The 27,076-nt window shown below is 37.7% G+C and overlaps 6 protein-coding genes across 14 annotated transcripts; 1 reads left to right on the top strand and 5 right to left on the bottom strand.

Annotated features, from left to right (window-relative positions):
* On the bottom strand, positions 1–2,448 carry LOC105959250 (subtilisin-like protease SBT3). Its single transcript, XM_012983310.2, has one exon. It carries the CDS (start codon positions 2,345–2,347, stop codon positions 74–76), a length of 2,274 nt encoding a protein of 757 aa, XP_012838764.1. The 5' UTR covers positions 2,348–2,448; the 3' UTR covers positions 1–73.
* Positions 2,449–4,135: 1,687 nt separating this feature from the next.
* LOC105959249 (putative serine/threonine-protein kinase At1g01540) lies at positions 4,136–6,636 on the bottom strand. Its single transcript, XM_012983309.2, has 7 exons — positions 5,758–6,636; positions 5,468–5,572; positions 5,248–5,370; positions 4,986–5,156; positions 4,770–4,899; positions 4,469–4,678; positions 4,136–4,381 (listed from the first exon to the last, which is right to left on the bottom strand). Exons 1-7 carry the CDS (start codon positions 6,396–6,398, stop codon positions 4,277–4,279), a joined length of 1,485 nt encoding a protein of 494 aa, XP_012838763.2. The 5' UTR covers positions 6,399–6,636; the 3' UTR covers positions 4,136–4,276.
* Positions 6,637–7,449: 813 nt separating this feature from the next.
* Positions 7,450–9,768, bottom strand: LOC105959248 (transcription factor SPATULA). The gene is made up of 6 exons (XM_088813759.1): positions 9,105–9,768; positions 8,827–8,919; positions 8,681–8,746; positions 8,526–8,591; positions 7,774–8,079; positions 7,450–7,679 (listed from the first exon to the last, which is right to left on the bottom strand). Exons 1-6 carry the CDS (start codon positions 9,387–9,389, stop codon positions 7,593–7,595), a joined length of 903 nt encoding a protein of 300 aa, XP_088669885.1. The 5' UTR covers positions 9,390–9,768; the 3' UTR covers positions 7,450–7,592.
* A 1,300-nt stretch (positions 9,769–11,068) lies between these two features.
* On the bottom strand, positions 11,069–15,572 carry LOC105959245 (putative E3 ubiquitin-protein ligase RHG1A). Of its 4 annotated transcripts, none has more exons than XM_088814654.1 (7): positions 15,015–15,572; positions 14,811–14,854; positions 12,616–14,021; positions 12,047–12,100; positions 11,856–11,954; positions 11,605–11,748; positions 11,069–11,500 (listed from the first exon to the last, which is right to left on the bottom strand). In XM_088814654.1, the coding sequence occupies exons 3-7, from the start codon at positions 13,963–13,965 to the stop codon at positions 11,369–11,371; spliced, it is 1,779 nt and encodes a 592-aa protein (XP_088670780.1). In that variant the 5' UTR covers positions 13,966–14,021; positions 14,811–14,854; positions 15,015–15,572; the 3' UTR covers positions 11,069–11,368. The 4 variants fall into 4 exon arrangements, with proteins under 4 accessions (XP_088670780.1, XP_012838759.2, XP_088670783.1 ...); XM_012983305.2 differs by having other exon boundaries at positions 12,047–12,097; positions 15,015–15,529; XM_088814657.1 differs by having other exon boundaries at positions 12,047–12,097; positions 14,956–15,415.
* Positions 15,573–17,514: 1,942 nt separating this feature from the next.
* On the bottom strand, positions 17,515–19,733 carry LOC105959246 (uncharacterized). 6 transcript variants are annotated; one of them, XM_088814652.1, is made up of 9 exons: positions 19,588–19,733; positions 19,343–19,444; positions 19,147–19,205; positions 18,906–19,008; positions 18,544–18,692; positions 18,359–18,466; positions 18,147–18,266; positions 17,891–18,064; positions 17,515–17,788 (listed from the first exon to the last, which is right to left on the bottom strand). In XM_088814652.1, exons 2-9 carry the CDS (start codon positions 19,425–19,427, stop codon positions 17,687–17,689), a joined length of 900 nt encoding a protein of 299 aa, XP_088670778.1. In that variant the 5' UTR covers positions 19,428–19,444; positions 19,588–19,733; the 3' UTR covers positions 17,515–17,686. The 6 variants fall into 6 exon arrangements, with proteins under 6 accessions (XP_088670778.1, XP_012838760.1, XP_088670779.1 ...); XM_012983306.2 differs by having other exon boundaries at positions 19,147–19,208; positions 19,588–19,697; XM_088814653.1 differs by having other exon boundaries at positions 19,147–19,208; positions 19,530–19,624.
* A 476-nt stretch (positions 19,734–20,209) lies between these two features.
* On the top strand, positions 20,210–22,993 carry LOC105959244 (subtilisin-like protease SBT3). The gene has a single exon (XM_012983300.2). It carries the CDS (start codon positions 20,470–20,472, stop codon positions 22,747–22,749), a length of 2,280 nt encoding a protein of 759 aa, XP_012838754.2. The 5' UTR covers positions 20,210–20,469; the 3' UTR covers positions 22,750–22,993.
* The last annotated feature ends 4,083 nt before the right edge of the window (positions 22,994–27,076 follow it).

Here is a 27,076-nt window from a genome sequence, read left to right as displayed (position 1 = left end):
AAAAAAGTCAAAACACGTTTTCTTCATGTCAGAATAATGGCGGCTACAGTTATTCTGCAGTTAAACAAACAATTCACCAGACAGGAATCATAGGGGAAACCACAATAGGACTCCTCACGGTGTGTTTGCCGTTATCTTCAACCCAAGTTATCGAACCAAATGTAACCCCTCCACTTTTGTCACCGTTATACTCAACGGTAACGGAATAACTCTGTTTTTCGTACTTCTTACCAAACACCAGATTACTCGGATCAACACTCACTTTTGATCCACTCGGCGCAATCACTTGAACCTTGTACGAACCACTATCACCACCAACATTCGTCACCGTCCTCTCGAACTTCCGAACCAAACCGCCCGTCGTTTGGTTCGTCGCGTACAACGCAATAAACGAAGGGTAGTTCAAATCCGAAGAAGGGTTCGAACACTTGTAGCTCGATCTCGTGATCGTGGCGATTTGATTCGAAGTGAAATTCATCGAGCAGAGAAGATTCACGTAGTCTTGCGGAGCAGCATCGTACACTAGCCCCGGATCCAGCGCCCGGTTCGGGTCGACTTGACCCGCTCCCATCGCTAGTGGGGTCGCGGTTTCGTAGTTGAAATACGAATCCCTGATATAGTTGTTCGTGTTGTCCAACGGATTCGCTGTCGTCATCATGGCCGAGCGGATAGCTGCCGGGGTCCACTCCGGGTGGGCCCCACGAAGAAGCGCGACAATGCCCGAAGCGTGCGGGCAAGCCATAGACGTTCCGGAAACTGCAACGAAATCGTTAGTGAGGGCGATGTTCGTGCCGATAGAAGCCGTTTGTGTATTTGGTATCCAAGAAGCTAAGACCAATGATCCCGGTGCCATGATATCGGGTTTCAGAATGCCCGGGTAGCTCGGAGCGGGCCCACGTGAAGTGTACGAAGCCACGTAGGGGGCCCCCTTTGTCCCCACTATCGTCTTCTGAAAGCTGATACTAGCTGATGGCTTAAACCCTTTTGTGGCGTAATTTATCACGGTCGGAGCGTCAATAGTGCCGATCACCACCCCCGGAAACGTAAAGTCGCTGAAAGTTGAAATGTCGGGATCGTCGGACACGAAGATGGCCGCGGAGGCTTTCGACATCGAGACGTGATTCATTTGATCCCAAATGAAGCCGTTTTCGCAGATGACTACAGTTCCGTATGCAACACTCGATAAGGCCACGCTCGAATTGCAAGAAGATAGCGTTTTGTTGTATACGAGTGGCAAATCGGCTACGAGAGCCGGCCCGGGGAACATAGTCCACCCCGTGATTGTCGCCCCGTTCCCTAAAGTCAACCCTCCGGCAAAGGAACGATCGATGGACCCCGCCGCAACGGTCAACACCCACGGAATCCCGTTATGCAAACTCCCGATGGCGTGCTCGTTTCCTGCAGAGGAAGAAACGAGCACACCCTTCTCCATGGCACCGAAGGAAGCTATAGCGATCGGGTCCTGATACAGAGGAACCCCATCGAACCCCATCGAGATCGAAATTACGTCAACGCCATCGGCGACGGCCTTGTCCATACCGGCAAGAACATCGGAAGCATACCGCCCTTCGTCCCAAATCACCTTATACATCGCCACGCGTGCACGAGGCGCAATTCCTCTCGCAGTGCCGGAAGCATAACCAAAGAACGAAGCTCCCTCCACGTAATTTCCGGCAGCAGTAGACGACGTGTGGGTCCCGTGGCCCTCGGTATCTCTCCCGGAATTCATGGTCAGAGTTATATTTGGATTCGAAGCTCCAACACCCTTGCTGAAGTACTGCACTCCGACGAGCTTCTTATTACACAACGAGGAATTGAAATCTTGCCCCGCTTGGCATATTCCTTTCCATTTCGTCGGAATCTCCGTCATACCATCGTCTTTGAAGCTGAGACTTTCGGGCCAGACGCCAGTGTCGATAACACCGACAATGACGTCTTTCCCATAATCCGACGCGGGCCAAAGGCCCGCGTCGGGATTCAGAGACAGGAACTCGAACGTATGAGTAGTGTCGAGCGTCACATTTCTATCACTATAAGCCGAGACGAACCCCGGGGAATTCCCAAGCGATTCGAGTTCGTCTTCTGACAACACTGCACTGAATCCGTGAAACGCATTGTCGTAAGTATAAACTAGTTCGAGCGGTTTTCGATGGCGGTGAAGAGATTTGGAGGATTTCTTTAAGGAATTGATGGTGAAAGAATACCAATGGTGGTGGCTAGCAAATGCTTTAGGCATCAAAGATTTGTCCATGTGGACAATATAACTAGACCTCTCTCCTAACACATGAGAGAGAAACATTGTACATAGGAACACAACACAAACTTGTCTAATTGCAATCAACTCCATAATTTCTTTTACAATATGATATCTGATGTTTAATTCAAGGGTATTTATATTAGTAATGTGACGATATAAATTATGCTAATTAATGTCTCTAATTGTTTGGCATCTTGTTAATCACATTACTCTATCTGTATATTAAATTATTAGGACCAGGTTTATTCCCAGATTTTTGTCTCTTTGGAAAATGGATTTCCGGACGGACTGATTATTGAATTGAACAAGGTAGAACATGATCGTCTGCTAATTAACAATTATGGGATTGAATTTCACTATAAGAGGAACCTTCTATTTATTTTTTTAGCAATAATTAGTTTTAATAATTGAACATTAATTATTTCATGTTTGGGTATAAAAAGTGGAGAAGAGAGAACCGCTAATAAGTGATCATGTAATGTTTAGATTTACAGTACGGTGGGGTCGGGCAATTATTGCCAATTATCTACTTGACTTGATCACTCGATTTTGCTGAACATTGAAAATTATTATTGGCCCGACTATTATAGTTGGTTGGCCGATGTTATTCGACCAACATACTTTTGAGTAAATTGAAAACAATCGACCGACTATGTGGACCGGTTAATTATCGTTCATCGGGCAAGAAAAGTTGGTCGGCTGATCGATAGAATCGACCCATGCCCAGTCCTATCTGTATATGTTCATAGCTTGCATAATGCATATGCAATCATTGTACTTTCCACATAACTTGGATTTAACCTAATTGAACCCTCTGAACTGTATATTTGCAATTTCAGCATGATTTGAAATGAATTAGTATTTGTAAATACTGACTGATAACAATTCAATTTAGGCCCAAAGACCGATGAATGTTGTGAAATAGTTCAATATATTAAATGGTTTTTCTTTTGATTAAGTTTAGGGCCCAAGACTGAATGTTATTCAACCATCTTTTATGCCTGTATCAAAGAAAATGAGCCCAATCATTCTAAAAAGCGCTTATCAGGATCGAGGCGGTTAGGGACCGACCAGTCGACCACACTATAAATCAGCGCGGCAATAATTAATCGAAAATAAATAATTTTTTTAAATTCATTGTTTTGCCCCGACTCAAACCGCCTCAGTCAAAAAAAAATCTTGCAATGCCCCCACAAAACTCCAAACTTTTACTTTCGCATTCTTAGCTGTCAAAGTAGCTGTCCTTACCAAAAGGACACGTAAGAACTTAATTATATTGTGTCCTTGAATTTCCGTCGATTCCACTCCGATTTTTTTTTTTTTTTTGGAACAAGTTTTTACATTTTAGTTTCCGAAATTTCAATTGCTAATTTTTTTCCTAATGGAACTGGAACTAGTTTCACTTCCGAAAAAAATCATTTTTTTCTTCGAAAGACCTTATTCCAATCCGATTCGTCCGACGGTTTCAACAGCTAGTCCCGGTAATATAAAATTGATTTGTTTGACCCTACACCCGGTGAAAAAACACCGAGTGGGTCTTCTGCTGCCACGTGTCTCTTTTTTGTATTTTATAATAGATTCACCGTTAGGGTTTACCTTTAGGGGTTTTAGAAATATAAAAAAAAAAAAAAAAAAAACACGTGACAACAGAAGACCCACCCGTGTTTTTTCACCCATAAAATTGACGGTAAATAAAAAGGACGGAGGAATATTATCAAAATTCTCGATCATTTATAAAAGTGGGCTTCTCTATGCTGGACTTGGTCAACTATCATTTAAATAATTAAATATCAAGTACTATTATTGTCGGCCACGATTAAATAGGAATAAAATTAAAATAAAAAATAAAAAAATCCCATATTATTTTTTGTTCCAGGATTTCATAATTACTTTTTTAGATTAAAAAAACAGAGGGATTAATACAATTTCATTACATTTCCATTCAATTAGAATGAGCCTCCCATTATATCAACTCATCAACAAGAAAAACTAACCTTTACCACTCTTTTTCTTTCTTTCTTAATCAGTAGTTTCTTTCTTTCTTGACAAAAACCTGTCTGTCTGTACACTGCTTTCATATCCACTACTATCTCCCGCTTCACTTACGCGCCTACCTCTACGCTCCTGTCAAATTACGTAAAAATCGAATAAATTTATACGCACATCGAAAAGGCCATACAAAAAATCATAGATTTACTCAAAAAAACTTACATCACGGAAAGGAAAATCATCGGCCTCGAGCATATGAACCACATGCCCCATCTTCGGCCTTTTCTGAGCGTTCGGGTCCACACACCTTAAAGCCACTAATAGAGCACGCTTCAACGCTCTCGAGCAAGGCTTTTCGCTTAACTTACTATCCACTACTCCCTCAACATTCCGATTCGAAACCATCGTTTTCAGCCACTCAACCAGGTTCACCTGATATATTACGTTGACTCATATATATACATACATATGTATATATGTATATATATTGAAGAGCAATCAAATCAATTATATATATACTTACCTCTCCTGGGGAGCGGCTATAATCGACAGGGTTCCTTCCGGTTATGATTTCCATAATAAGAACGCCAAAACTATACACGTCGCTTCTCTCGTTCAGCATACCTGTGCTTGCGTACTCGGGAGAGACGTATCTAGAAAATATAAATAACAAAGCCGAGTCATTTCTATTTATTTGGTTTAGGTTTAGAAGAAAACGCATAGATGACGACTCACTTACCCGAATGTTCCCATAACTCGTGTTGTGATGTAACTCTTTTCGGAGCCGATTAGCTTTGCGAGACCAAAATCGGAAACTTTAGCATGCCATTGTTTGTCTAATAAAATGTTGCTCGATTTAATATCACGATGAACAACTTTCGGTTCGAGACCCTCGTGCAGATAGGTCAACCTGAGAAAATCGCACGAGTTTAAGCAACATAAACATAGTTAATTCTACAAATCTCGATGTACAAATCGGAAAGTAGCATTTAATTAACTACCCCTTTGCGGTTCCAAGTATGATGTTCATTCGAGTTTCCCATGTGAGAGGGCTAATTGGTCCAACATCTCCATGAAGCCATTGCTCTAAGTTTCCGTTATCGACATATTCGTACACGAGCATTCTGAAAATAAGATACGATTATTCGTATAATTAAACATCCCAACATAAGTGATATTACAATGAAAACATGAAGAGAAAAAAGACGAATCTACGAGTACCTATGAGCTCCTTCGGCACAATAACCGAGCAACCGCACCAAATTCTTATGACGAACACGTCCAATAACTTCAACTTCGACCTTGAATTCTCTCTCCGCTTGCCCCCTAAACGAACAATCGAATACAGTAAACAAGTTAATACCAAAATTCGAAACAATATACATTAAAAAAAAAACTCATTATATACAGATGCAATGGTTTCTAAATTAAACAGTATATATATTTCTAAATTAGTAATTACAAAATTGAAAATTGTAATAAGGATCTAAGTAGCAATAAAATATATATACCTGTTATTGAGCAGATTCTTGACAGCAATGCTAGAATTATCCTGCAACACCCCATGGTAAACAATTCCATAGCCACCTTCACCAATCACCTTCTCTTCAGCAAACCCATTTGTACACTCCTCAAGCTCCCTCAGCGTGTACCAGTGGCCCCACCCCAAATGCGAAACCTCGGGCCCCGTCACCACCCCATCTTCGGGTCGGGTCTCGCCGCTCCGACGACCCGGGCCTGCTGCTGCCTTCTCTGGGTAGGCTATCCGCTGCCCTTTCCCAATCTCAATGTGGATTCGCTGGTCCTCGTTCCGGTCGGATTCCGGGCTCGAGTGTGTCCGGTGCGGCGGCGGCGGGAGGAGCAGGTTGGGTTTGTTGTTGTCAGGGGTTTTGGTCGGGTCGACCCGTATTTCCTGGATTTCCCTGGAAACATTTGGGATGGTGGAATTGATGTTGTGGTGGTGGGTTGATATCTTGTTGTTGTTGTTTCTTCTTGAGGTGGTGAACCAGAGAGAGATGAGGAAGAGGAAGATGACGATGGCGGCACCGACGCAGATTCCGACAACGACCCATAAATGCATCCCGAAAATTGAGGTCCGTTTTGACAGCTCGTCGTTCAGTAACGCCACCGGCGCCGTCGTCCCGTCAGCCATTGTTGACCTGCTAAAGACTCAAGCTTTGCACATTTGAGTGTGTGAAACTGTGTGAAGTTAGAGACAGAAAATATGTATAGCAGCAGAAGTAAACACTCAACACAGGCAACAGTGGGATTGAGTGCGGGGGTGGGGGTGGGGGTGGTGGGGGTGGGGGCGGGGGGGTGTGTGGTGGCAAGCTGTACAAGATGATAGGACTTCTAGAAATGGGGACAGGGCCCACCATGGTTTGCAGTGTAATTTAATATTGGGACAAATGAAACAGAAAATATGTTTTCTTTCTATGCAATAGTAATCTGTAATAATTGAGTACTAAGATTTATTTTACATGGATTAATTATTTGGTGATTGATCCCTCTCCATTTTGTTTTTTGTTCCATCTTTCTTGGATTTTTAGTTTTGGTTAGATATGAACTGGATTTTATTTGTGAGGTTAATTCTTTTGGCTGCATTTGTTAATCTGGGAGAGAATGATCTCATATAAAAGGTTTGTGATATTCGGATAGAAACTAGGCTAAATTACGTCACGCCCTTAAAGAAGGTCAAATTGCAAAAACACCCCTCACGTTTGAGTAGTTACAATTACCCTCCTCAACTATTAATCTTCTTATACGTCCACATTTGTTGTGTTAAATTTAGTGGAATTTTATAGATTATGAGGAATATTCTTTAGTTTGTATTCGTTTTACCACATTCGAGCTCTACATTTTGAAACAAAATGGTTGTAAAAATGTCTCTTGGCTCGTAAATATCAAATTGTGGTGCAACATAAACTGCATTTTTACTCAAAACGAATAGAGAATATTCCACGAAATCTAGAAGATTATATTAAATTTGAAGTTTTTTTACGAATAGAGAATATTCCACGAAATCTAGAAGATTATGTTAAATTTGAAGGTTTTTTTCGTAATTTGACGTGGGCCTAATTTAGCCTACAGAATAATTGAATTAGTCAAATCTGGTATTTTTCATATTTTTTTCTATATGGTTACGTCATGACCATGGTCATCACTCATCATATCTAGTATTGACAATTACAAATACAATTTCATTAAACGAAAAAAAGCCCATGTATAAACTGAAAAAAAAAATAAAGTTTAATTATTACAAGGAAAATAGTCCATATAATCCACCTGCAAATTCAATAATCACCACCTCCTTAATTTATTTAATTTTTTTCTTCTCTTTTTTGTACTAGGAAGAAATGCCTGAAGATGAGTTGTTCCCAGTGCAACTCATATCTAACTGCAGCTGCGAAACCGGACCATCCCGACAAATATCCTGCATTTGGACATGTAAATCGGTATCCGTAAACTAGAGAGGGAGATAATTATGATAAATAATAGCCCGGCCCGAATCTTGAAACAGTTAATACCTTTGAGGTGGCCAAATGATTAAGCAGTCCATAATGGTTTTGCACAGATGGCACTACACTAGGTAGAATTCTTGAATTAGTATTGTTTGCTGTCATGGATGGTACTAGCATAGGCCGGTTCGAAGAACCGAGATTGATATTCTCCATAGCACTTTGCATAAAGACGTTATTCTCCCTGTCTCTATTTGCATCTCTAAACACGTTAACCTCGTCTAATTCCAGCCCGCCTGGAGGAACTAACATAGATTGCAATGATCCGAGCGAATAGCCTGGATGTAAACTTAGTCCATTTCTCATTGTCAACATCTGCAAAAAGGTGATGTTTACGATTTCCCGTTCACATTTCAAAGTCAGCTTTAATTGCACTCGAATATCATTCTTCGTGTACATGTCATAAGAGTTTCTTGCTTGTACACTACGAGTTCCATTCACATATTTTACATAGTACAGGTGCCAAGATATTACTCATCCCAATTTTATACAGTTCTTAATTTTGAAGTGCATCAAACTTTGAATAATCCGTTGAGTGACCCTTGAATTTTTTTACGAGCTATGGTCAAGAATTCAAATTTCGAAATATAAACATGATACACAGAATCTAGTATTGGATAGCATTATTAAGGAACTTCATGTCAACATACAGCTTAGCAAGTTGAAACATTGAAATAAACAGAATTTAAATGGAGCTCGTAAAATATGAAACTGCATAAGCATGTGGTAATTAAAGATTATAGAGGATACGAAATAAGAACCTGGACTTGAAGTTGAAGCTGTTTCAGATATTCAATGGCCTCGTCGAGCATTGATGCCTTGTCAGTCTAGCATTAGAAAGACCAACGAAATTTTAAGCACAGAACAACTCAATGCAGTGAAAGTTTTTATGAATATGATGAAAAGATAAGTATACTTTGTTTGAATTCGGAATCAAACTCTGAAGTGCTTTCAATTTCTCATTGATTCGACTTCTCCTCCTCTGTTCACAATAGCTGGTGAGTCAGATAAATGTCGAAAAACCTTTGCAAACACAAAAGTCTAAATCAGAAAATTCCAAACCTTTTCGGATAAATTATGATCATCTGCTGCTCTACTTCTCTTCGAAGAACGTGGTAGAGCCGGATTTGATGGAAGATCGGAAGCTTCGGATTCCTTCATATTTCAGTGGTTCCGAATCAAAATTCAAATTCAAAATTCAGACAAGTTTCATAACACCCTAGTTTAAATTAATAACATCAAAAACCCTAATAAGAGGTGAAAGTTAAAATTACAGATATACAGAAAAACCCCAATTTTTAACCTACCGAAATACTGTAACAAAAACTAGATTCAATTACCTCGCAGCCGGGAAACGAGTTATGAACGGGGATAGAAGGGTTAATTCCATCTGAATCTTCGGCGAAAAACATTCTGGGATCAGAGAAATTGATGCCGGAAGAAAATTTCGCCATCGAACCCGGCGCATCGAGGCCGCAAAACAAGCCGCTAGCGGCAGCAGATGCGGAATTGTCAGTAGCCGGAGCTGAAGAAGACGAATTCTGTAGAATAATTTGAAGAAACGAAGACATATCTTCAGATTCGCTGCTTCCATAAGGATCCGCCATTTCACTACTATGATTCATGAACTCACCCAACACTCATCAGATTGAAAAAAAAACAAAAATTGAAGAAACACAAACAAGATTTAGACTTAATTGGGGATTTTCATTTCATCCAGATGCAATAAATTGGCTAAACTTTCCCAATTAAACAAAGTTTTTTCGTGATTCAATAGAAACTCGAAATCACCAAAAAAAATAAAATTACTAAAATTCAGAGAGTAATTCCTGTTTCTGCTATAAATTGAGAGAGGGAGATAATCAGAAATTCTGCTGATTTAGAAAAGCACATTTCATTGATTTCTGATTTTGATCTTCGGAGTGTGAGAAGAGAACGTATTGTGTATTTGTTCATGAGCGAGGAGCTGATGTTTAAAGCATTTATTAATCTCTGGTTTATCCCGCCTAATAGTGCTATATTTTCTACTATTTGCAAATCAGTACCCTAACTTTTTGTAAAATTGTTTTAACTCTTTAAATTTATTTTCCACTATAAAAGAAAATAATTGACTGCTAGTGAGTAATTAATAGCTGTAAATCCAGCTAGCCATATGAAATGTTGCATAAATGCTACTATAGTACTATATACTATACACTGTACCAGGAGAAAGAAAAACTATTAATTATCACATTACTACTCTTGAGGTAATGTCAAATTATGAAAAAACCCTCATGTTTGGATAATTACAATCGCCCTCAATTATGATTTTTTTTACACTTTTATCCTTGCGGTGTAAATTTTGTTGAATCTTCTAGATTATGTGGAATATTCTTCATTTTGTATCCGTTTTACCATTTCGAACTCCACATTTTAAAATAAGATGACGATAAGATGTGTCTCTTTTGGCTTGTAAATATTAAACTGTAGTCCTTCAGAAATTGAATTTTTTCACAAAACGACTACAAAGTAGAGAAAATTCTGTTAAATTTGATACCATAAGAATGGACGTATAAGAAAATTTATAATTGCGTGTAATTGTAATTACTCAAACATATGAGTTTTTTTTGTAATTTGACTTTATTTTAGGGGCCACTTAATTTTCCCAAAAAAGGGTAATTTTTTATTGGATCCGACCATTTAATTTAATTTAATACAATCACACCGTTCATTTTCTACTTTGGTTGGATATCTTATCCAACTGGATTCCACCTTAGCCTAAATCAGATTACATTATTTCAACAGCACCATTCCCAAGGTACTTCCAACTTGCACCTACACATAAATTATTTTAAAAATTGAATGAATTTAAAAAATATTAAATAAATGAATAAACTTAGAATTATTTTACATCATAATGATTTTAGTAGTAGCTAGCTTGTTGTACTATATGTCATCAAGTAACAAATCGAAGAAAAAGTTGCACGTATATATATTTTATTTATGTGTGTGTATATGCAATTGCAACCAACTTTGAGGATTTGGGTCCAACTTGCATAAAGAGGAAAAACAAAAATAAAAATTATAAATATATATATAACAACAATAATAATAATAATAATAATAATATATATATTGAAGTAGAAGTCAACCCATCTTTACGAATGAATACAAATTACTGACCCCAGCAATAACCGCACCTGAGTACATACATAAGTACATACATATATACATAGATACATACATATCATTTTACAATATTAATTTTATTTTACAATAATCACTTTCAAGTGAGAAATATATTTGTAGTTGCATAGAAAATAAATAAATGTAACAGGAAGTATATAACTATAAATTCAAATGTCAAAAACACAACAATAATCGGATTGAAATAGTTGAATTTCGATCTGTCTAAAATGTAACGTTCGCCTACTTACGACTTTCTTACTTCACAAATAAAACAATAATTTAATCCCTCCACGAGGGAAGATCGTAACGATTATTTTCTAAAATTTATGGAGTCGGCTGAAGATCTTTAAATAAAAAAAGGGCAGGGTTTACGTGATGCTGCGAGCGGATGTGTGTCTTAAGTCTCTATCCAAGGTCGAATTTGATGCGTCCCGGTTTACGTACTGAGTCCGGTCGTTTTACAAATCGGGCACAAATTTTTCTGCATGAGCCATTGTTTGATGCAATCTTTATGAAAATCATGTTCGCACTCGAGGGTTCCGAGATCTTCTCCATCATTATATTCCTCCTGCATCAAATAATGCGAATAATTACACTGGAATTTGATTGACAATTTTTGGCAGTCTTGATGAAATATTAAAGTTAAATATAAAAAAAAAAAAAAAATCGTACTCGACATATACTGCAGGGCTCCGTTTGAGCCTGGTCTTCTGCGCTTACTGCCACATATTTCCGTTGCTTCAATCCACCCATTATTTTTTCTTCGTTCAAACCAGTGCATACATTTCCAATGCGGTCCTCCAGTGCCAATAACTCCTGGAAAAAAGTTGAATTGAAAATCGTAATTCGTAACGGGACAACTGAAAAAAATATATATAGATGGAATCTTAAAAAAAATAGATTTTTTTTTTTTGCATTCCCACCTCATAAGACATGTTATCAACATCTAATCGCATATCTCGATGCCGATCGTGTATATCAGCCATCCCGAAAAAGACTGAGTGATCAAGTAACATCACATCCTAGGAGATGAGTAGAGAAAAATAAAATATTAAATTTGAAAGAAAAAAAAAATTAAAAAAAAAAAAAAAAAAGAAAGGGAGGAAAAAGCAACCTCAACCCTCAAGCCCTCGCCCCTTCGCATGAGATCCAAGACGTGGCGAATCTGCTAAAAGCAAAATGTAAATTAATTGCTGTGCTTTTGTTTATAACGGGTTCTTGATGTAAGAAAGAAAGAACAATGTTGAACTGTGTTGTCCGAAATGGTATTGGAAATGTGGGACGGACTAAACTGAAGCGTGCATAAGTTGTCTGAAACGAGAGCTGCAATTTATGCAAGCAACTTATGTATCATGAGAAAGTAACATCATTATATCAAGTGATACACGGAAAATTCTTCGATGTCGTAGGTCCCAGAAATCAATACATTCTCAAACCAAATCCAAGAGCACTACATTTACAACTAAAATCACTTTTTAATTCACATCAAAAGCATTGGTCACAAGGAAATTGACGTGCATAAAAAATTTCATAAATCCACGTTAGAAGCAATCAAGTTTAAACCACAACCACATGCAAAACCAGTAACAAGACGGGAATATCAATCATGATAACATGCTCCAGCCACAAAAATACGCAAAAAAAAGAGGTGCGGTGCGTATAACAAGATATAGATAGATATACCTCAGACATCATACTGCTTCTTCCTTCACCAGCAGCAGCCAAACCTCGTAGCGAATAAGGCAATCCAAAAGCACCATCAATATGCCTCTCAAGCAATGCTGCTCTCGAGTTCGATCCAGACGGAAGTGCCGCCTCCTCAGAGACAGCAGCCGAAGAACTCGCTCTTACAGCGTGGCCGCTGCTCTGACTGCCGCTAGCCTCAGTACCGGCCGTTGACAACAGAGATCTCCGCACAATCTCCGATAGTCTGCGGGGGTATTGTGGACAGCTCCGGTTAGACCTAACAGGCGGCGCAGAAGAATTGGCCCCACCCAAGTTCCAATTTGTAGGTTGTCTAGACGAACTTCCCATCTCACTAGCCGGAACAAACATGGGGTGCTCCGATATGCTTCTGAGCACATTTCTCGAAGTAGATTCCTCGAGAATATCCCTCTCACCGGAACTGCCGGCGCCGGTGCCTCCTGAGCTGGACGATGCTCCGCTCCACCTCGACTGTGTGTTTCTACTCGCAGAAGGGCCCTGTGGTGTCCCATTCTCGACAGGCGGAGATGGAGCCAAGTCGAACAAACGATTACGAAGAACCAGTCTCGACGAATGACGAGAAGATGACACATCAGCATCGGATTCCGTCGGAAATGGACTGCTGCCGCCGGGTGTGTGGTCTTGCTGGTGGGACCCGTTAAAGCGGAGGCGGAAGTTTCGGCGGGAGCTTTCTGCCGCAGCTGCCGCCGCGGATCCTCTGCCGCTCAAAGAAAGAGGGTTTGCAGAGAGAGCTCCTCCAACACCGAGCCTCAGCCTCGGATTCGCCTGCTCTGCCTCGTTAATAGTGATAAGGTTCGAACTTCCTACTCCAGAAGACTGCCCAACATTCGGTTCGATTTCTTTTCTCTTGCACGATATTCGCCGACCATCCAAAGCACCTGGCTGGTTTTCACTCTCGGTCGATGGCATCTTCTCGGTTGATGTATTCGGCCGTTCAATGACGTGGCAGTCTTCATCCTCGTTGTTTCCAAACTCCGAACACATGTTAAGATCCTGAGGGAGAGATTGTGTTTGTGCTGTCTGATTGATGTTTGTGTTTACATCGGTGCTGTCCAATGAAGGAATATTCGATGGGTCGTATTGAGATTCTGTCAAGGCAAAACCAGCACTCGAACTAGTTTCGCCCGAACTCCACTGCATATTGGCCTCGTTAGATGATATTCGGTAATCGGGTACACGGTTTTGTGACGAGGTCTGCATGGTGTTCCACGACATTTGAGTGTCTATGGCAGCATCGGATGATGTGGAGCCATTATCGAAGCTAAAATTTTCGGGTAGGGTAGTTACGAGACCTCTGTGCCCTTTCATTAGGGTTACTAAATCTGGATTTATCGAGTATCCCAATAACTTGTTCTTCAGCAAATCTGTAAGCATCAAAACTCAGAGTGAATACAAATGCTTACCAATATCATAAACATTGAAATGAAAGAATTACAACTGCAGTGGAAAATCATACGTCTCCGTCTCCATCTGAACTTGCGGAATAAAACTTCAAGTTTCTAAATTAAGTGAAATCATGCGTGTTCTTGTCTGAACTTGAGCACCAACAAGAACAAGCTATATAATATACTAATATAGTATTATCAAGTATCTAAAACCACCAGAGCGACGAAAAATCGGTATTTCCAAAAATCTATCTCGACAGCTCGACACTGATTCTGTGCTAAAAGAAAGGTGAGCTAGGACACAGCATACAATTAAGAACTAAGCCTCGACAAAGATTAACTCGTTTTCAACCAAATTCCACACTGCAAATATGTATATACACCCGAAAACCGTTTATAGCTGACGGCGAGTGACCTTCGAATGTAAGAATGGGAAATAAAAGAGGCAACAACTTACAGATTGTAAAACTTTCGTAGAGACAAGGAAAAGGTTGAATCATACAAATCATCAATCAACCACAAATACTTCTAAGATAAGGCCACATAAACTTTTTTTATCAAAAAATAAATAAAATGAGAAAAAAATGCTAAACCCATGAAATAAAAAGAAAAGACAAGGTAAGAGATGAATCCCATGAAACAATTAAACTAGATGAGAAAAACCCAGCCAAAAAGATCAATTTTTTAACCCAAAAACAGAACAGGAAGAACAGTATCAGATTAACAAAATGAATAGAGAGGTAAAAAAATCAATCAGAGGAATCATACCAGCCAAATAGAAGCAGATGCAGCGATAGATCTAAAGTCCAAACCTGTAAACAGCCAAACAAAAACAGTCAAAACAATAAATGTTATTTCTTGCAAGGAAACAAAATTGCAAAACTTTTGATAGATGATCGAAATCTCCCCCCACCGGCCCCCACCCCCCCTCTTCAGACAAGTAGAATTCACAAACAAAAATTGGGCACAAACCTCAAAACTCAAACCTTACAGAAGATTATAGAGGGTGGATGAGAAAATTAAAGAAATTAAAAATAAAAAAGAAAAAAAAGATGAGAGAGAGAGGAGAGATGAGATGGGGGAATGAAATGAAAGAGGTGGGTGGTGGTGGTGGTGGTGTGAAAATTGAGAGATGGGTGGGAGAGGGATTAATGAGGGAGGGCAGTAATCTTTAATTTAACTCAAATCACCCCACCAATAAATCATAATCCCCCACAGGGCCACATTCTATGCCCTCAGAAAATTCCATGAAATTCATTATATGGGAGAATAAAACATTTTTTTTTTATTTTTATTATTTATTTATCGATTTTTCATTAATGGGTATAAATGAAAAGGTCAAATCAATGAGCCGATTCCTCGCAGCAGTTTCCAGTGATGGGTCATGGGATTGAAATGAAAAATGATTTTTTTTGATGGAAATGAAAACTGCTGCAGATAAAAGAATAAAAGGAAAATTAAAATAAGAAGAAAAGAAAGATAAAGATAAATATAAAGATTGTGGTAATAATTATGGGGTCATGTGTTCCTGTAATGAAATATATGGTATAATTTTATACCATAGATCGGCGTATTATTACATGTACATGTAAAAAATTGATAGTAGTAATATTCCATTTTGTGAAATTCACCGAATGTATCTTATAATTTGAAAAAGTACCATAAATGGAATAAAATAGAGATGAGAAAATTATAAAATCTATCGAAAGTAAAGGAGGGTCGGATTCGATTTTTCCGAATTACACGTGTTTTAAATTGAAATCGAATTTTGATTAAGTCGGAAGAGGCATCACTCTATTTCATATTTTTTCTTACATCTCCTTCACTTGATTTGTGGTATATAACATGACTTAATGAATCATAATTAGTAAGGGACGGACTAACTGAACAAGAGAGTGCGATGTCATTTAAGAGATTATCAGCTATTGTCACACTATATATATATTATATAGGATGGTGAATTAAAATATCATATCAAATATTTACATAAAAAATAAATATAAGCTTAAGAGTCATTATAGAGCAAATTAGATGGCAATATTGGAAATTGGAACAATAAATGGGCGTTAATATATACTTGACTGACTTTTTAATTTATACCGAATATTTTGTAGACTCTTTAATCTTTATTATACACTACCAGCATGTATGTATACATCTGCACACACACACCCACGTGTGTCTGTGTGTGCTGCAAGCGGCGCACATTGCTTTGTTTGTGTGTTTTGCTTTTTCTTCGTGCTTTTTTTCTCATTGGGATGGAAATGAAAATAAATTTTGGATGGAAAAAAGCAAAAATAAAGAGAGAAAACATTGCAGAAAAAAGGAAAATAATATTTAAAAAATATAAAATAATAAATATTACAGATTGCGTTAATTATTATTATTATGGGGTCACGTGTTCCTAAATCCCTTGTACCAAATGTCCTCTATGACTATACCTGTCAGATGTGCCTGTTTTCAACTCTTACTCCAACACCACCGCCGAATGGGCCAAAAATAATAAGGAAAAATTATAAATTAAAATTATTTTACCTTATCAAAAAGGTAAATAAGGACACCCCTCAAATATGCTGAAATTACTAAAAAATTATTCATAATCGGATAATTACAACTGCCCTTCAACTGTGCATTGGCTTACACGTCTATTTTTTTATTTTCCCTTACTCCAACACCAGCGCCGAATGGGGGAAAAAGAATTATTTTACCTTATGAAAAAGGTAAATTACGGTCACCCTTATCTTCAGATTACAAAAAATTCCCTCATGTTTGTATAATTTCAAACACCCCTCAACTATGTATTGTCTTACACGTCCACTTTACAGCTACAAATTTATCTATTAAATAAGAGATTTTTTCGTAAAACAACACATAGTTGAAAGGATGATTGTAATTATTCTAATATAAGAACTTTTTTCGTAATTCAAGCATACATCGAGGGAATGACCGTAATTTGCCCTCTCAAAAAACTTGATTGAATTTATACCTAACTATTTCCGGATAATTATGACAAATTTCATAAACAAGTCAATGAAGTACAGTTTGTTAAATTAACTTAATAACTAATGTATTTGGAGAAATTAAATGGATCATTGGATTCTAAGTCATAAAATTAAGCTTTAACCAAAGTGGATGAACGAACTACAAAAAGTCTCTCTCTAAAAGAACAAAAAATATTATTGCAAGTGTGTGTGTGTGGGGCCCAACTTAGCCTTCATCAATGGCATCTTCTCACCATTTGTCTAGACTCTTTAAACAACATCACCATGTATGTACACACTATAGAACAAAAGGCTTTTTTGCAATTTCTTTTTCCCATAAAAAACAAATAAATAAAAAAATAGAACCTTGCGTAATGGCCGCGTTCTTCGAATAAGTTATGAGAAAGAGAAATGAATTATTCGATACCCAGTCCCTCCGATTTATCCAAACTATTGGTAGCAGTATTTGTTTATTAGGATTCATGGAAAAATTAGTGCAACTTATCTTTCATTCACGTAAGCAATTATTGTAGGCCATCGGACATGTTTGAGATTTTTTTTCGTTTTTTCAGTAAAGGTTATTATGGGAGAAAAAAAGTGCGAAAATTATGGTTGTTCCAGAAAGTTCCAGAAAACTCAGGTTACAGCATGGAGAAACGTTGATTACCGATTGATTGGAGTGTGCATTCTTTCGACTATTGCGTTCACAGCAGAACGTGACATTACCAGCGTATCGTGCAGCAGAATGCTATAAACATTTAAACCCTGTAAAACATTATAACCAAAAAAAAAACAATTGTTACACAAATACAATAACCGAAATAAATTTCATCCAAGTAAATAAACGAACAATCAGACGAGACTTACAATTGAAGGCAGTACATTGACATAATGTACGTTTTGAGTAGCCAGCTTCAGCTTTTCGTTTAATGGACCACCATCAACAAGCAGAAGTTTCTTGGCATCCTCCATTTGTTTCGCATAGTTGACAATGTTCTTTGTTTTATGTGAAGGTACCTCCAAATCATCGAAAATCATAAGCTGCACATTCACATTGTATTTTTTTTTTAAATTAGTTCAATACCAATGTAATACTAAAATATGTTCGTTGGACTGAACTTGCCTTGCCTTCCGCTGCACGAGCTGAAAGTGCAATCTTTAGCCCTAATCGACGAACCTTCTTGTTTAGCTTGATAGCATGGCTACGTGGCCTTGGACCATGCATGGTACAACCGCCCCTAAACTGTTGATTACAACATTAACCTAGTACAACAAAGTACAAACTCTCTATTGCAGAGAAAAATCAAGACCCTTATAAGCAAAAGACGAGCTCACCTGTGGGCCCCGCAGTGTTCCATGCCTTGCTCGACCAGTACCCTTTTGCGGCCAAGGCTTTCTACCAGTCCCACTCACTTCACTTAGATTTTTGGTCGAATGGGTGCCCTAAGAATTAAGCACACATAATAAGTTGTAATAACTACACAAAAACATACAACACAAGTAGAGAATCATATTTATACCTGCTGCCTTTTAGCAAGCTGCCATCTTACAACACGGTGAATTATATCCTTCCTAATTGGCACATCAAAAACATCACCAGCCAATACCATAAACCCCTTGTCTTCGTTGCTAAAATTTGTAACGGGAATAACCAGGTCTTGATAGAGACCTACGACAACGATACAATAATCAATGGACGATTTCCATAATTTTCGTAACTAAATGTGAAGAAACCCAGCGAGTAGTTTCATATAGGAATTACTTTTATTATTTTTTTTCCTTTAATTTTGTCACTCCTTGATAAAAGGGAGTCCAGTTCCAAAAACATTTTCAAACAAAATACTCAGATTATCTTCATATGTGAAATCTGAAGCTGTCGTACCTAGTTTCCGATCAGGAACCAGTACATCTTTTGAGGGAAATGTGCCTTCACTTGAATTTAGGGTCAAAATCGTAGTGGAATACCTCCGGCACACATCAAACACCTGGCACAGATAGCAAGTTACTCATGATTCAGCTCTAACAGAGAAAATAAATAATAAGATAAAAAAAAAAACCATTACTAAATTAAAAATCGAAACAAAAATCTTAAGAACTGTGCTAGGGTTTATGTTAAAATCAACCTTTCCAGCTACAGAAGACTGCAATGGAGGTAAGCTGTCCCCAACGCGGCCACTCGAAGCTGCTTCATACGAAAAATAGAATGAAATTAGATACTTCTACGAAAAAAAAAAATTGGCAACCCTAATTCCAATGAAGAAGCTCAGCACATAAAAATAAAAATAAAATGAAGAAAACAGAATTACGAAAACGGCATACCATTGTTACAAAGAGAAGCTGGTGCAAATGAAAAATCGGAGGAACGAAAAGCACGCAATACTCTTCTAGAAATTGGCAATGCCATAGCTGAATCTCCACGATCTACAGCCAAATCAAATCACATTATTTATTTCCCCCCTAATATTCAGCTTCAGAAAATGAATGAACAGAGATGTCAGACAAGTACGAGGTTTAATTGAAATCAAATCCCTGAATATGAAGAAAGAGTAACGGAACATACATACCAGAGAGAGAGAGGAGAGAGAGAGAGAGAGAGAGTTTCGTTCAAAATGAGACCCCTTGATAAACCCTTCTGCAACTCTGTTACGAGAAAAAAAATTGACGGATGCGGTTCGGGTAATGGATCCGACCCGAAAATTGAATGTATAATAAATACTTTCATAATAATTGGAAATTTTTATTATAATTTGGTAGTCATAAAATATGAAGATTGGGCCGTAGCGAAAATCATAGCCCATAAAAATTACAAAAATAAAACTCCCACATCAGCCCAATCCAATTTCACCTTGGTGGTAAAATAGCAAAAATCATAAAATATCAATATTAAAGAGAATAAACTACCAACAGGTATTAATACGAAAATGTTTGTCGCGGTTAGAGCAACCGAGTTTATTGAATTAATTGACCAAAATTCGAATCCCTTAGCCAACAGTCGAGAGCGATATCCATACATGTGGATACTCGGCCAAAGAAATTTCTAACATTTTATGTCGGTGAATGGTGACCGGTAATTGTGCAACCATCAAGCTTCCCTACAGTTTTTTTACTGTGAGAGTGACACTCACTATACTCACATGCACCTTTATAAACATATCAAGTACGTACAAATACAATAATAATTGAAGATTATTATTATTATACAATAAATGCCACAAGGATTTTTGTATATCCCTTTGCATTATCTTGCAATATTATAAACTTGCCCTGGCAGAGATGACAACAGAATTTAAAGACAAAAAATATAAAGTAATTGGTTGGCATAGCAAAGAAAAGTCAGCAAGCAGCCGTCAATGCTTACTAATTATCTTTATATAACAGAATGGTACTAATAACTACTTGTCTAAACCAATCTACCATATTCACAACTCAGAGCTACTGAAAAATTAATGGAGCTTCCTCTTATGGCAGCTGCTCTAATTCTTGTCTCGATTTTTCTGTTGGCTGGTGATGTTTCGGCAGAAAGATCGACATATATTGTCCATATGGACAAATCCTCCATGCCCAAGGCATTCTCCAGCCACCATCATTGGTATTCTTCCATGCTCAATTCTGCTAAATCACTCGACGAATCTGAATCGAAGATTATCTACACTTACGATAATGCCTTCCATGGATTCAGTGTGGTGATGAACAAACAAGAACTGGAAGCCTTAAAGAAGTTGCCCGGTTTCCTTTCGGCTTTTGAAGATGGTGTTGTCACAGCAGACACCACACATTCCTATAAATTCCTCTCACTCAACACTGCTTCGGGATTGTGGCCGGCATCTAACTACGGCAAAGATGTGATAATCGGAATCCTAGACACCGGAATTTGGCCGGAGAGTCCGAGCTTTAGGGATGAAGGCATGACTGCAATCCCAGCAAAGTGGAAGGGCAGTTGCCAAGGCGGCCAAGATTTCAATTCGTCTTTGTGCAACAAGAAACTCATCGGAGTCAGATATTTCAACCAAGGTACTCGTGCCGCATTCCCTGATAACCCTGTCCCGGATACTGCGAGGGACAACGAAGGTCACGGGACCCATGTTGCCTCCATTGCCGCCGGTAATTACGTCGACGGAGTATCCTTCTTCGGTTACGCCCCCGGAACCGCAAGAGGGGTGGCACCACGGGCCAGGCTGGCGGCGTATAAAGTCCTGTTCGGCGGAGGCTACGAATCGGATGTACTGGCGGGAATCGACCAGGCGGTGGCTGACGGTGTTGATATAATTTCAATTTCGATTACTTTTCGGCGGGCCAGTCTGTACGAGAACCCTATCGCTGTAGCTGCCTTTGGTGCTCGTGAGAAGGGTGTCTTGGTTTGTTTTTCTGCAGGAAATCGCGGCTACAGTATCGCGACTGTGCGAGCAGGAATACCGTGGGCCGTGGTGGTCGCATCGGGAACCGTTGATCGGTGGTTTGGTGGCACCGTGATCCTCGGGAACGGGAAATCCATCACAGGGTGGACCACTTTTCCTGCAAGCGCATCAATCAGAAACTTGCCCCTTGTGTACAACGAGACCTTATCTGCCTGCAACTCAACTGAATTATTGGCAGAAGCACCATCTGGCAGTATAATCATCTGCAACAAGACAGAGGAAGATCCATTTTTCTTTTTCCTGTGGGGCTATCTGGCGGATTCTAACGTTCGAGCGGTTATTGTTATTTCCGAAGACACCAGCTTACTTCGATCCAATAATTTTCAATTTCCCGGTGCTATAATCACTCCGGCACAAAGCGTGGAGGTGGTCAGGTACGCATCGAGTAGTACCGCTCCAACAGCAAGCATCGATTTTCAACAGACGATTATAGGGACTGAGCCGAGAGCTGCTCCAGCCTTATCAGGTTCCTCATCTAGAGGCCCTGGACAAAGCTACGACCGCATATTGAAGCCCGATATAATGGCACCGGGAGTGCTGATATTAGCAGCGTACAATCCTGACACTACTATTAGTGCACCGATTATCGGAAAGAACTTGTTCTTGTCCAGGGATTACAATCTCTTGTCCGGCACATCAATGGCTTGTCCTCACATAGCCGGAGTAGCTGCGCTTCTCAAAGCAGCGCACCCCGATTGGAGTCCTTCGGCTATTCAATCCGCAATGATGACAACTGCCAATCATCTTGATAATACCAATCAGCCAATCAAGGACTCGGCGTTTAATTACAGCAACGCCACGCCTCTAGGCATTGGATCAGGGCAGGTGGATCCTAATCGCGCGCTTGATCCAGGCCTCATTTACGATGCATCCCCACAAGACTTTGTGAATCTTGTTTGCTCCATGAATTTGACTCGCGAGGAAACTCAAACAATCACGAGATCAACCTACAACTGCTCGACCCCATCCTCCGACCTGAATTACCCGTCTTTCATTGCTGTTTTTAACAATGACGAAAGAGGTATGATGTTTAACCAGACATTCCACAGGACAGTCACGAATGTGGCGAATGGTGCAGCCACGTATAAAGTAAAGCTGGAAAAACCAGAGAACACCAGAGTTAGGATTCAGCCAAAGACTCTAGTGTTTCAAAAGAAATACGAGAAGCAGAGTTATACTCTAAACATTCGTTATAGGGGTGATATTGATGCATTTCCGACGTATGGTTCACTCACTTGGGTTGAGAAAACTGGCAAGCACTTGGTCAGGAGCCCCATCGTGGTTTCTGGAGGAGTTGATAATTACGGCTAATTCTGTCGCTACTCGGTAGTCATGATATAAGTCGATCTTTGGAAACCTCTAATAATAATAATAATAAATAATGGCATTGCATAGTGGGAGAATGTTTTAATGTCCAGTCAGACCGCATCTCGTTAAGCGAAGTCTTGGCAACATCTAAATTGTCGGAGTCTGTAAAAGCTTCGACCAATAAAGAATGCTTCCTTAATGTACGACGAATTCTCATCAATGGTAACATTTGTAATAGTTTCATAAACACCCTGCATACACGTTTACGAACTTGCCACTATTGATGGCATCGATCAATGCTCTGAGTTTACTAGTTTGTCCGGATTTAGCAAGAATCTAGGCCAGTGCATAGAGGGTATCTTGGGAATGAGAAAAATCCTCGATCCTTTTTAGATTTTCGATCAAAGAGAGAGCTGCGATGGGGGAGGGAGCTGACCAAAATGCATTGGCCACTACAAAACGAGCCCACTGAAGGATTGTTCAAGATGTTAACAAGAGAGATTTCGGGTGCATTTGAACAGATACACAGCCTCATTGAATCAATCAGCTTTGCCGTTTGGAGATACAACGTGACCTTGTTTGAATTTCTAGCTGATGTAGGAAAATGGCATGCTTGCAGAGTAAAATTCTTTAAAAAGATATTTACGGAGTAGTGTATGCTTGAGTACTATCAGTGATGCTGAAAATGGCAAGAAAAATGATTTGTTAATGCAACTAATGGAAATAAGATAAATTGGGGCAAGAAAAAACAAACAAACAAACAAAGAGAATGTCTTTTGGGACAAGAATCAAACATCTTGAGTGCATGAATCTTGAGAAACAGAACTGCAAATAACAACAAATGGCTGCGTGCTACAAGATTAATGTTGGAACGGAGAATCAATAAACGAGTGCGCTTCTTTAGATTCAAAGAATCACGGCAAAAAAAAAAAAAAAAAAAAAAAAAAAAAAAAAAAAAAAAAAGAATCACGGCATAAGCAACTCACAATTTTTGAAGAACCAGACAGTTTTCTTCACCTACTTCGACTCAACGAAATGTATACTTCACTTCAAATTTAAAAAAAATATATATATGAAAATAATTTGCGCTGTTAGCATTGGCAATTATGATATAGAAAATATTTATTCATATAACACGCTTTTTGTAAAATTAGCTGCTTCTTCTTTTTTTTTTTTAGATGATTTTTGTAAAATTAGCTGAAATGCCCATATATTTTTCCAACACTATTTAACTCTCGAATATAAAGTATACAAAACTTTTATCCATAAGCATTAAAAAATGGTTCATCTAAAATTTACTTCACTATTTTTTTATCAGTCGAGCAACATAACGAAAAATCATATTCTCGCACAAGTTTTTTGCCAACATAGCTGAAATATTCAAATTATTTTTAATACTCAAATATGTAGTATATAAAATGTTACTCATGAGCAGCCAAGAAATTATTAGTGCAAAAAAGATTTCACTAATTTTTTATTTGTTGAAAATCACAAAAAAATTGTATATTTGCGACAATTAACTGAAATGTTCATATTATTTTAATATTTTCTTGACTTGCAAATATATAGTATATAAGAATTTGGGGTTTTTGTGATAAAGTCCCCAACCAAACATGTTTATTATTCTAGGTTTAGGGGACATATCTCTTTCGCCAATAAGCCCATCACTTTAATATTTATTATAAATAAATGAAACACTCATGTATATCCCAATATTACCTTCAACCATTTATACCCAATTCTTAATTGTAACCCCAATTTAATCAATTTTGTCCACAAAAATCCAATTTTGACCACAAAAATTCAATTTTGACTTTTTTTTGGAGCATATTTTAATATGCTCCAATTTCATCCTTTAACTTAATTTAATCTCAATTTGACCCCAAATTTCACAAATTATTCAATTTTGACCCAATTTTTTTTTTTCACAAACATATTTTTTTTTCAAATTTTTTTTTTGCCGCCGGATCCCGGCGTTGCCTTTTTTTTTTTTTTTTTTTTTTCTTTTCTTCCGGATTTTTTCGCCGGTTTCCGGCGCTCTCCGGCGTTGACTTTTTTTAGTGTTTTTTTAAGTTTTTTTTTTTTTGGTTTGTTTTGTTTTTCCACGTTCGCCGCTAAACGTTGACTGTAATTGTGCTGTCACTGACAGTAAATTAACGTAATTATACTGTCAATGATAGTTAATTGACGTAATTGTACTGCCGTTGACATTACATTTATGTAATTGTGCCGCCGTTGACAGTAAATTAATGTAATATTATTATTTTTTATTTTTTATTGTTTTTTTTTTATTTTGTTTGATTTGTTGACAAGTCAACGTAATTATATTACTGTCGTTGACAGTAAAATAACTGTAAACACAATAATATTACTGTCAACAACATCAATATTATTATTTTTTTGGGGTTTTTGTTTTGTTTGAGTTATTCACGGAGTAACGTAATAATATTACTGTTTATTATAGTAATATTACTGTAAACACAATAATATTATTGTGGATGACGGTAATATTACTGTTGTTATAGTAATATTGTTGTCAACCACATCAATATTATTATTTTGTTTGTATTTTTTGTTTGTTTGAGTTATTCACGGAGTAACGTAATAATATTACTGTATATTATTGTAATATTAATGTGGTTGACGGTAATATTACTGTTGCTATAGTAATATTATTGTCACTCACAGTAATATTAATTCTTTTGGTTTTTTTTATTATGTTTGCATTTGTTGAACGGTCAACATAGTAATATTACTTTATTACACAATAATAATGAGTTTTGTTGTGTTAATATTAATGTGCTAGAGATTAATATAGCAATATTATTGTGTTAAACTATAGTTTAGTTAATTTTACTGTGTTTAACAGTAAGATAGTTTATATTACTGTCAATCACAACAATATTGTTGTTTAAACGGAAAAAAAAAGTTACAGAAAAAAAAAAAAAGAAAAAAAAAAGTCAACGCCGGAGACCGGTGTTGACCGCCGGTCAACACCGGAATCCGGCGAAAAAATCCGGAAGAAAGAAAGAAAAAAAAAAGGTTGAAAAAGTCAACGCCGGAGACCGGCGTTGACCGCCGGTCATCGCCGGAATCCGGCGGGAAAAAAAAGTTTTCGAATAAAAAATGGTTTTGGGTCAAAATTGAATAATTTGTAAAATTTGGGGTCAAATTGAAGTTAAATTAAGTTACGGATGAAATTGGAGCATATTAAAGTATGAGGGGTTATTTTAGTCTTTTACAAAAATCTGGACCATGTGTGGACTTATTGGTAAAAAAGTTTTTTGTCTTGATCTCTTTAAAAATAAGTACCCATTAATGGGCTTATTTGTAAAGTCCCCTAAGAATTTTAACTTATCAAAAAATAGTTTATCTAAATCACAAAAAATATTACAGCACACTTTATTTTTTCCCCATAAAAATAGATGAAATATTCAAATCATTTTTTTATGAATTTTAACACTCAAAATACAAAGTATAGAAGATTTTTATTCGTAAGTAATCAAGAAGTACTTTATCCAAATATGGTTTCGATATTTTTTATTAATTGAGCAAAATAACAAAAAAAAAAGAAGTTGAAAATTATACAATGAATGCTGCTGAAAGGTGTTTGTTGAAATGTCTGACAGAAAAAAAAGTTTTGCTGTAATAGTTCATTGGAAGATATGTAGTGTTCAAATAAACTGATCCTTATCCGATATAGATATATATACTTACTCAAATGTGTGGCTTTCAATACACAGTCTTGCATAGAGGCAGATTTGGAAGGTGGGATATGGGGCCATTGCAATAAATCTTCATCTTTTGGTCTTTCTTCTAACCTTATTACAGTGACTAAGAAGATTGCAAAGAAAAGTCAGTAGCTGCATGGTAATAATATTATATGGCAGAATGGTCTAAGAAAATGTACCACTTTCATAAAGAATGGAGCTCCTTGTTATCGCAGCTGCTCTGTTTCTCGTCTCGTTGTTTCGATTGTACCGATGATGTCGGTGGTGAGCGAACGGTGGCTGGTAATCGTGCAACTATACATTTTTTTTACTGTGAGTGTGACACGTCACTACACTCACAAATACAATAATAATTGAAGTTTATTATTTATTTATACAATAAATGCAACTCTTTGTAGTATCTTGCAATATTATAAACTTCCCCTGGCAGAGATGACAACAGAGTTTAAAGACAAAAAAAATATAATAATTGGTTGGCAAAAGTAAAGAAAAGTCAGCAGCCGTCAATGCTTACTGTCCAGGCAAGCTACTAATATCTTTATATAGCACAACGGTAATAATAACTACCATATTCACAACTCAGAGTTAGTGCAAAAACA

The sequence above is a fragment of the Erythranthe guttata genome, chromosome 14 (assembly GCF_056151865.1).
Source record: "Erythranthe guttata isolate IM_541 chromosome 14, IM_541, whole genome shotgun sequence".
Classification (NCBI taxonomy): Eukaryota; Viridiplantae; Streptophyta; class Magnoliopsida; order Lamiales; family Phrymaceae; genus Erythranthe; species Erythranthe guttata.
This window is presented reverse-complemented; position numbering and strand designations above follow the sequence as displayed.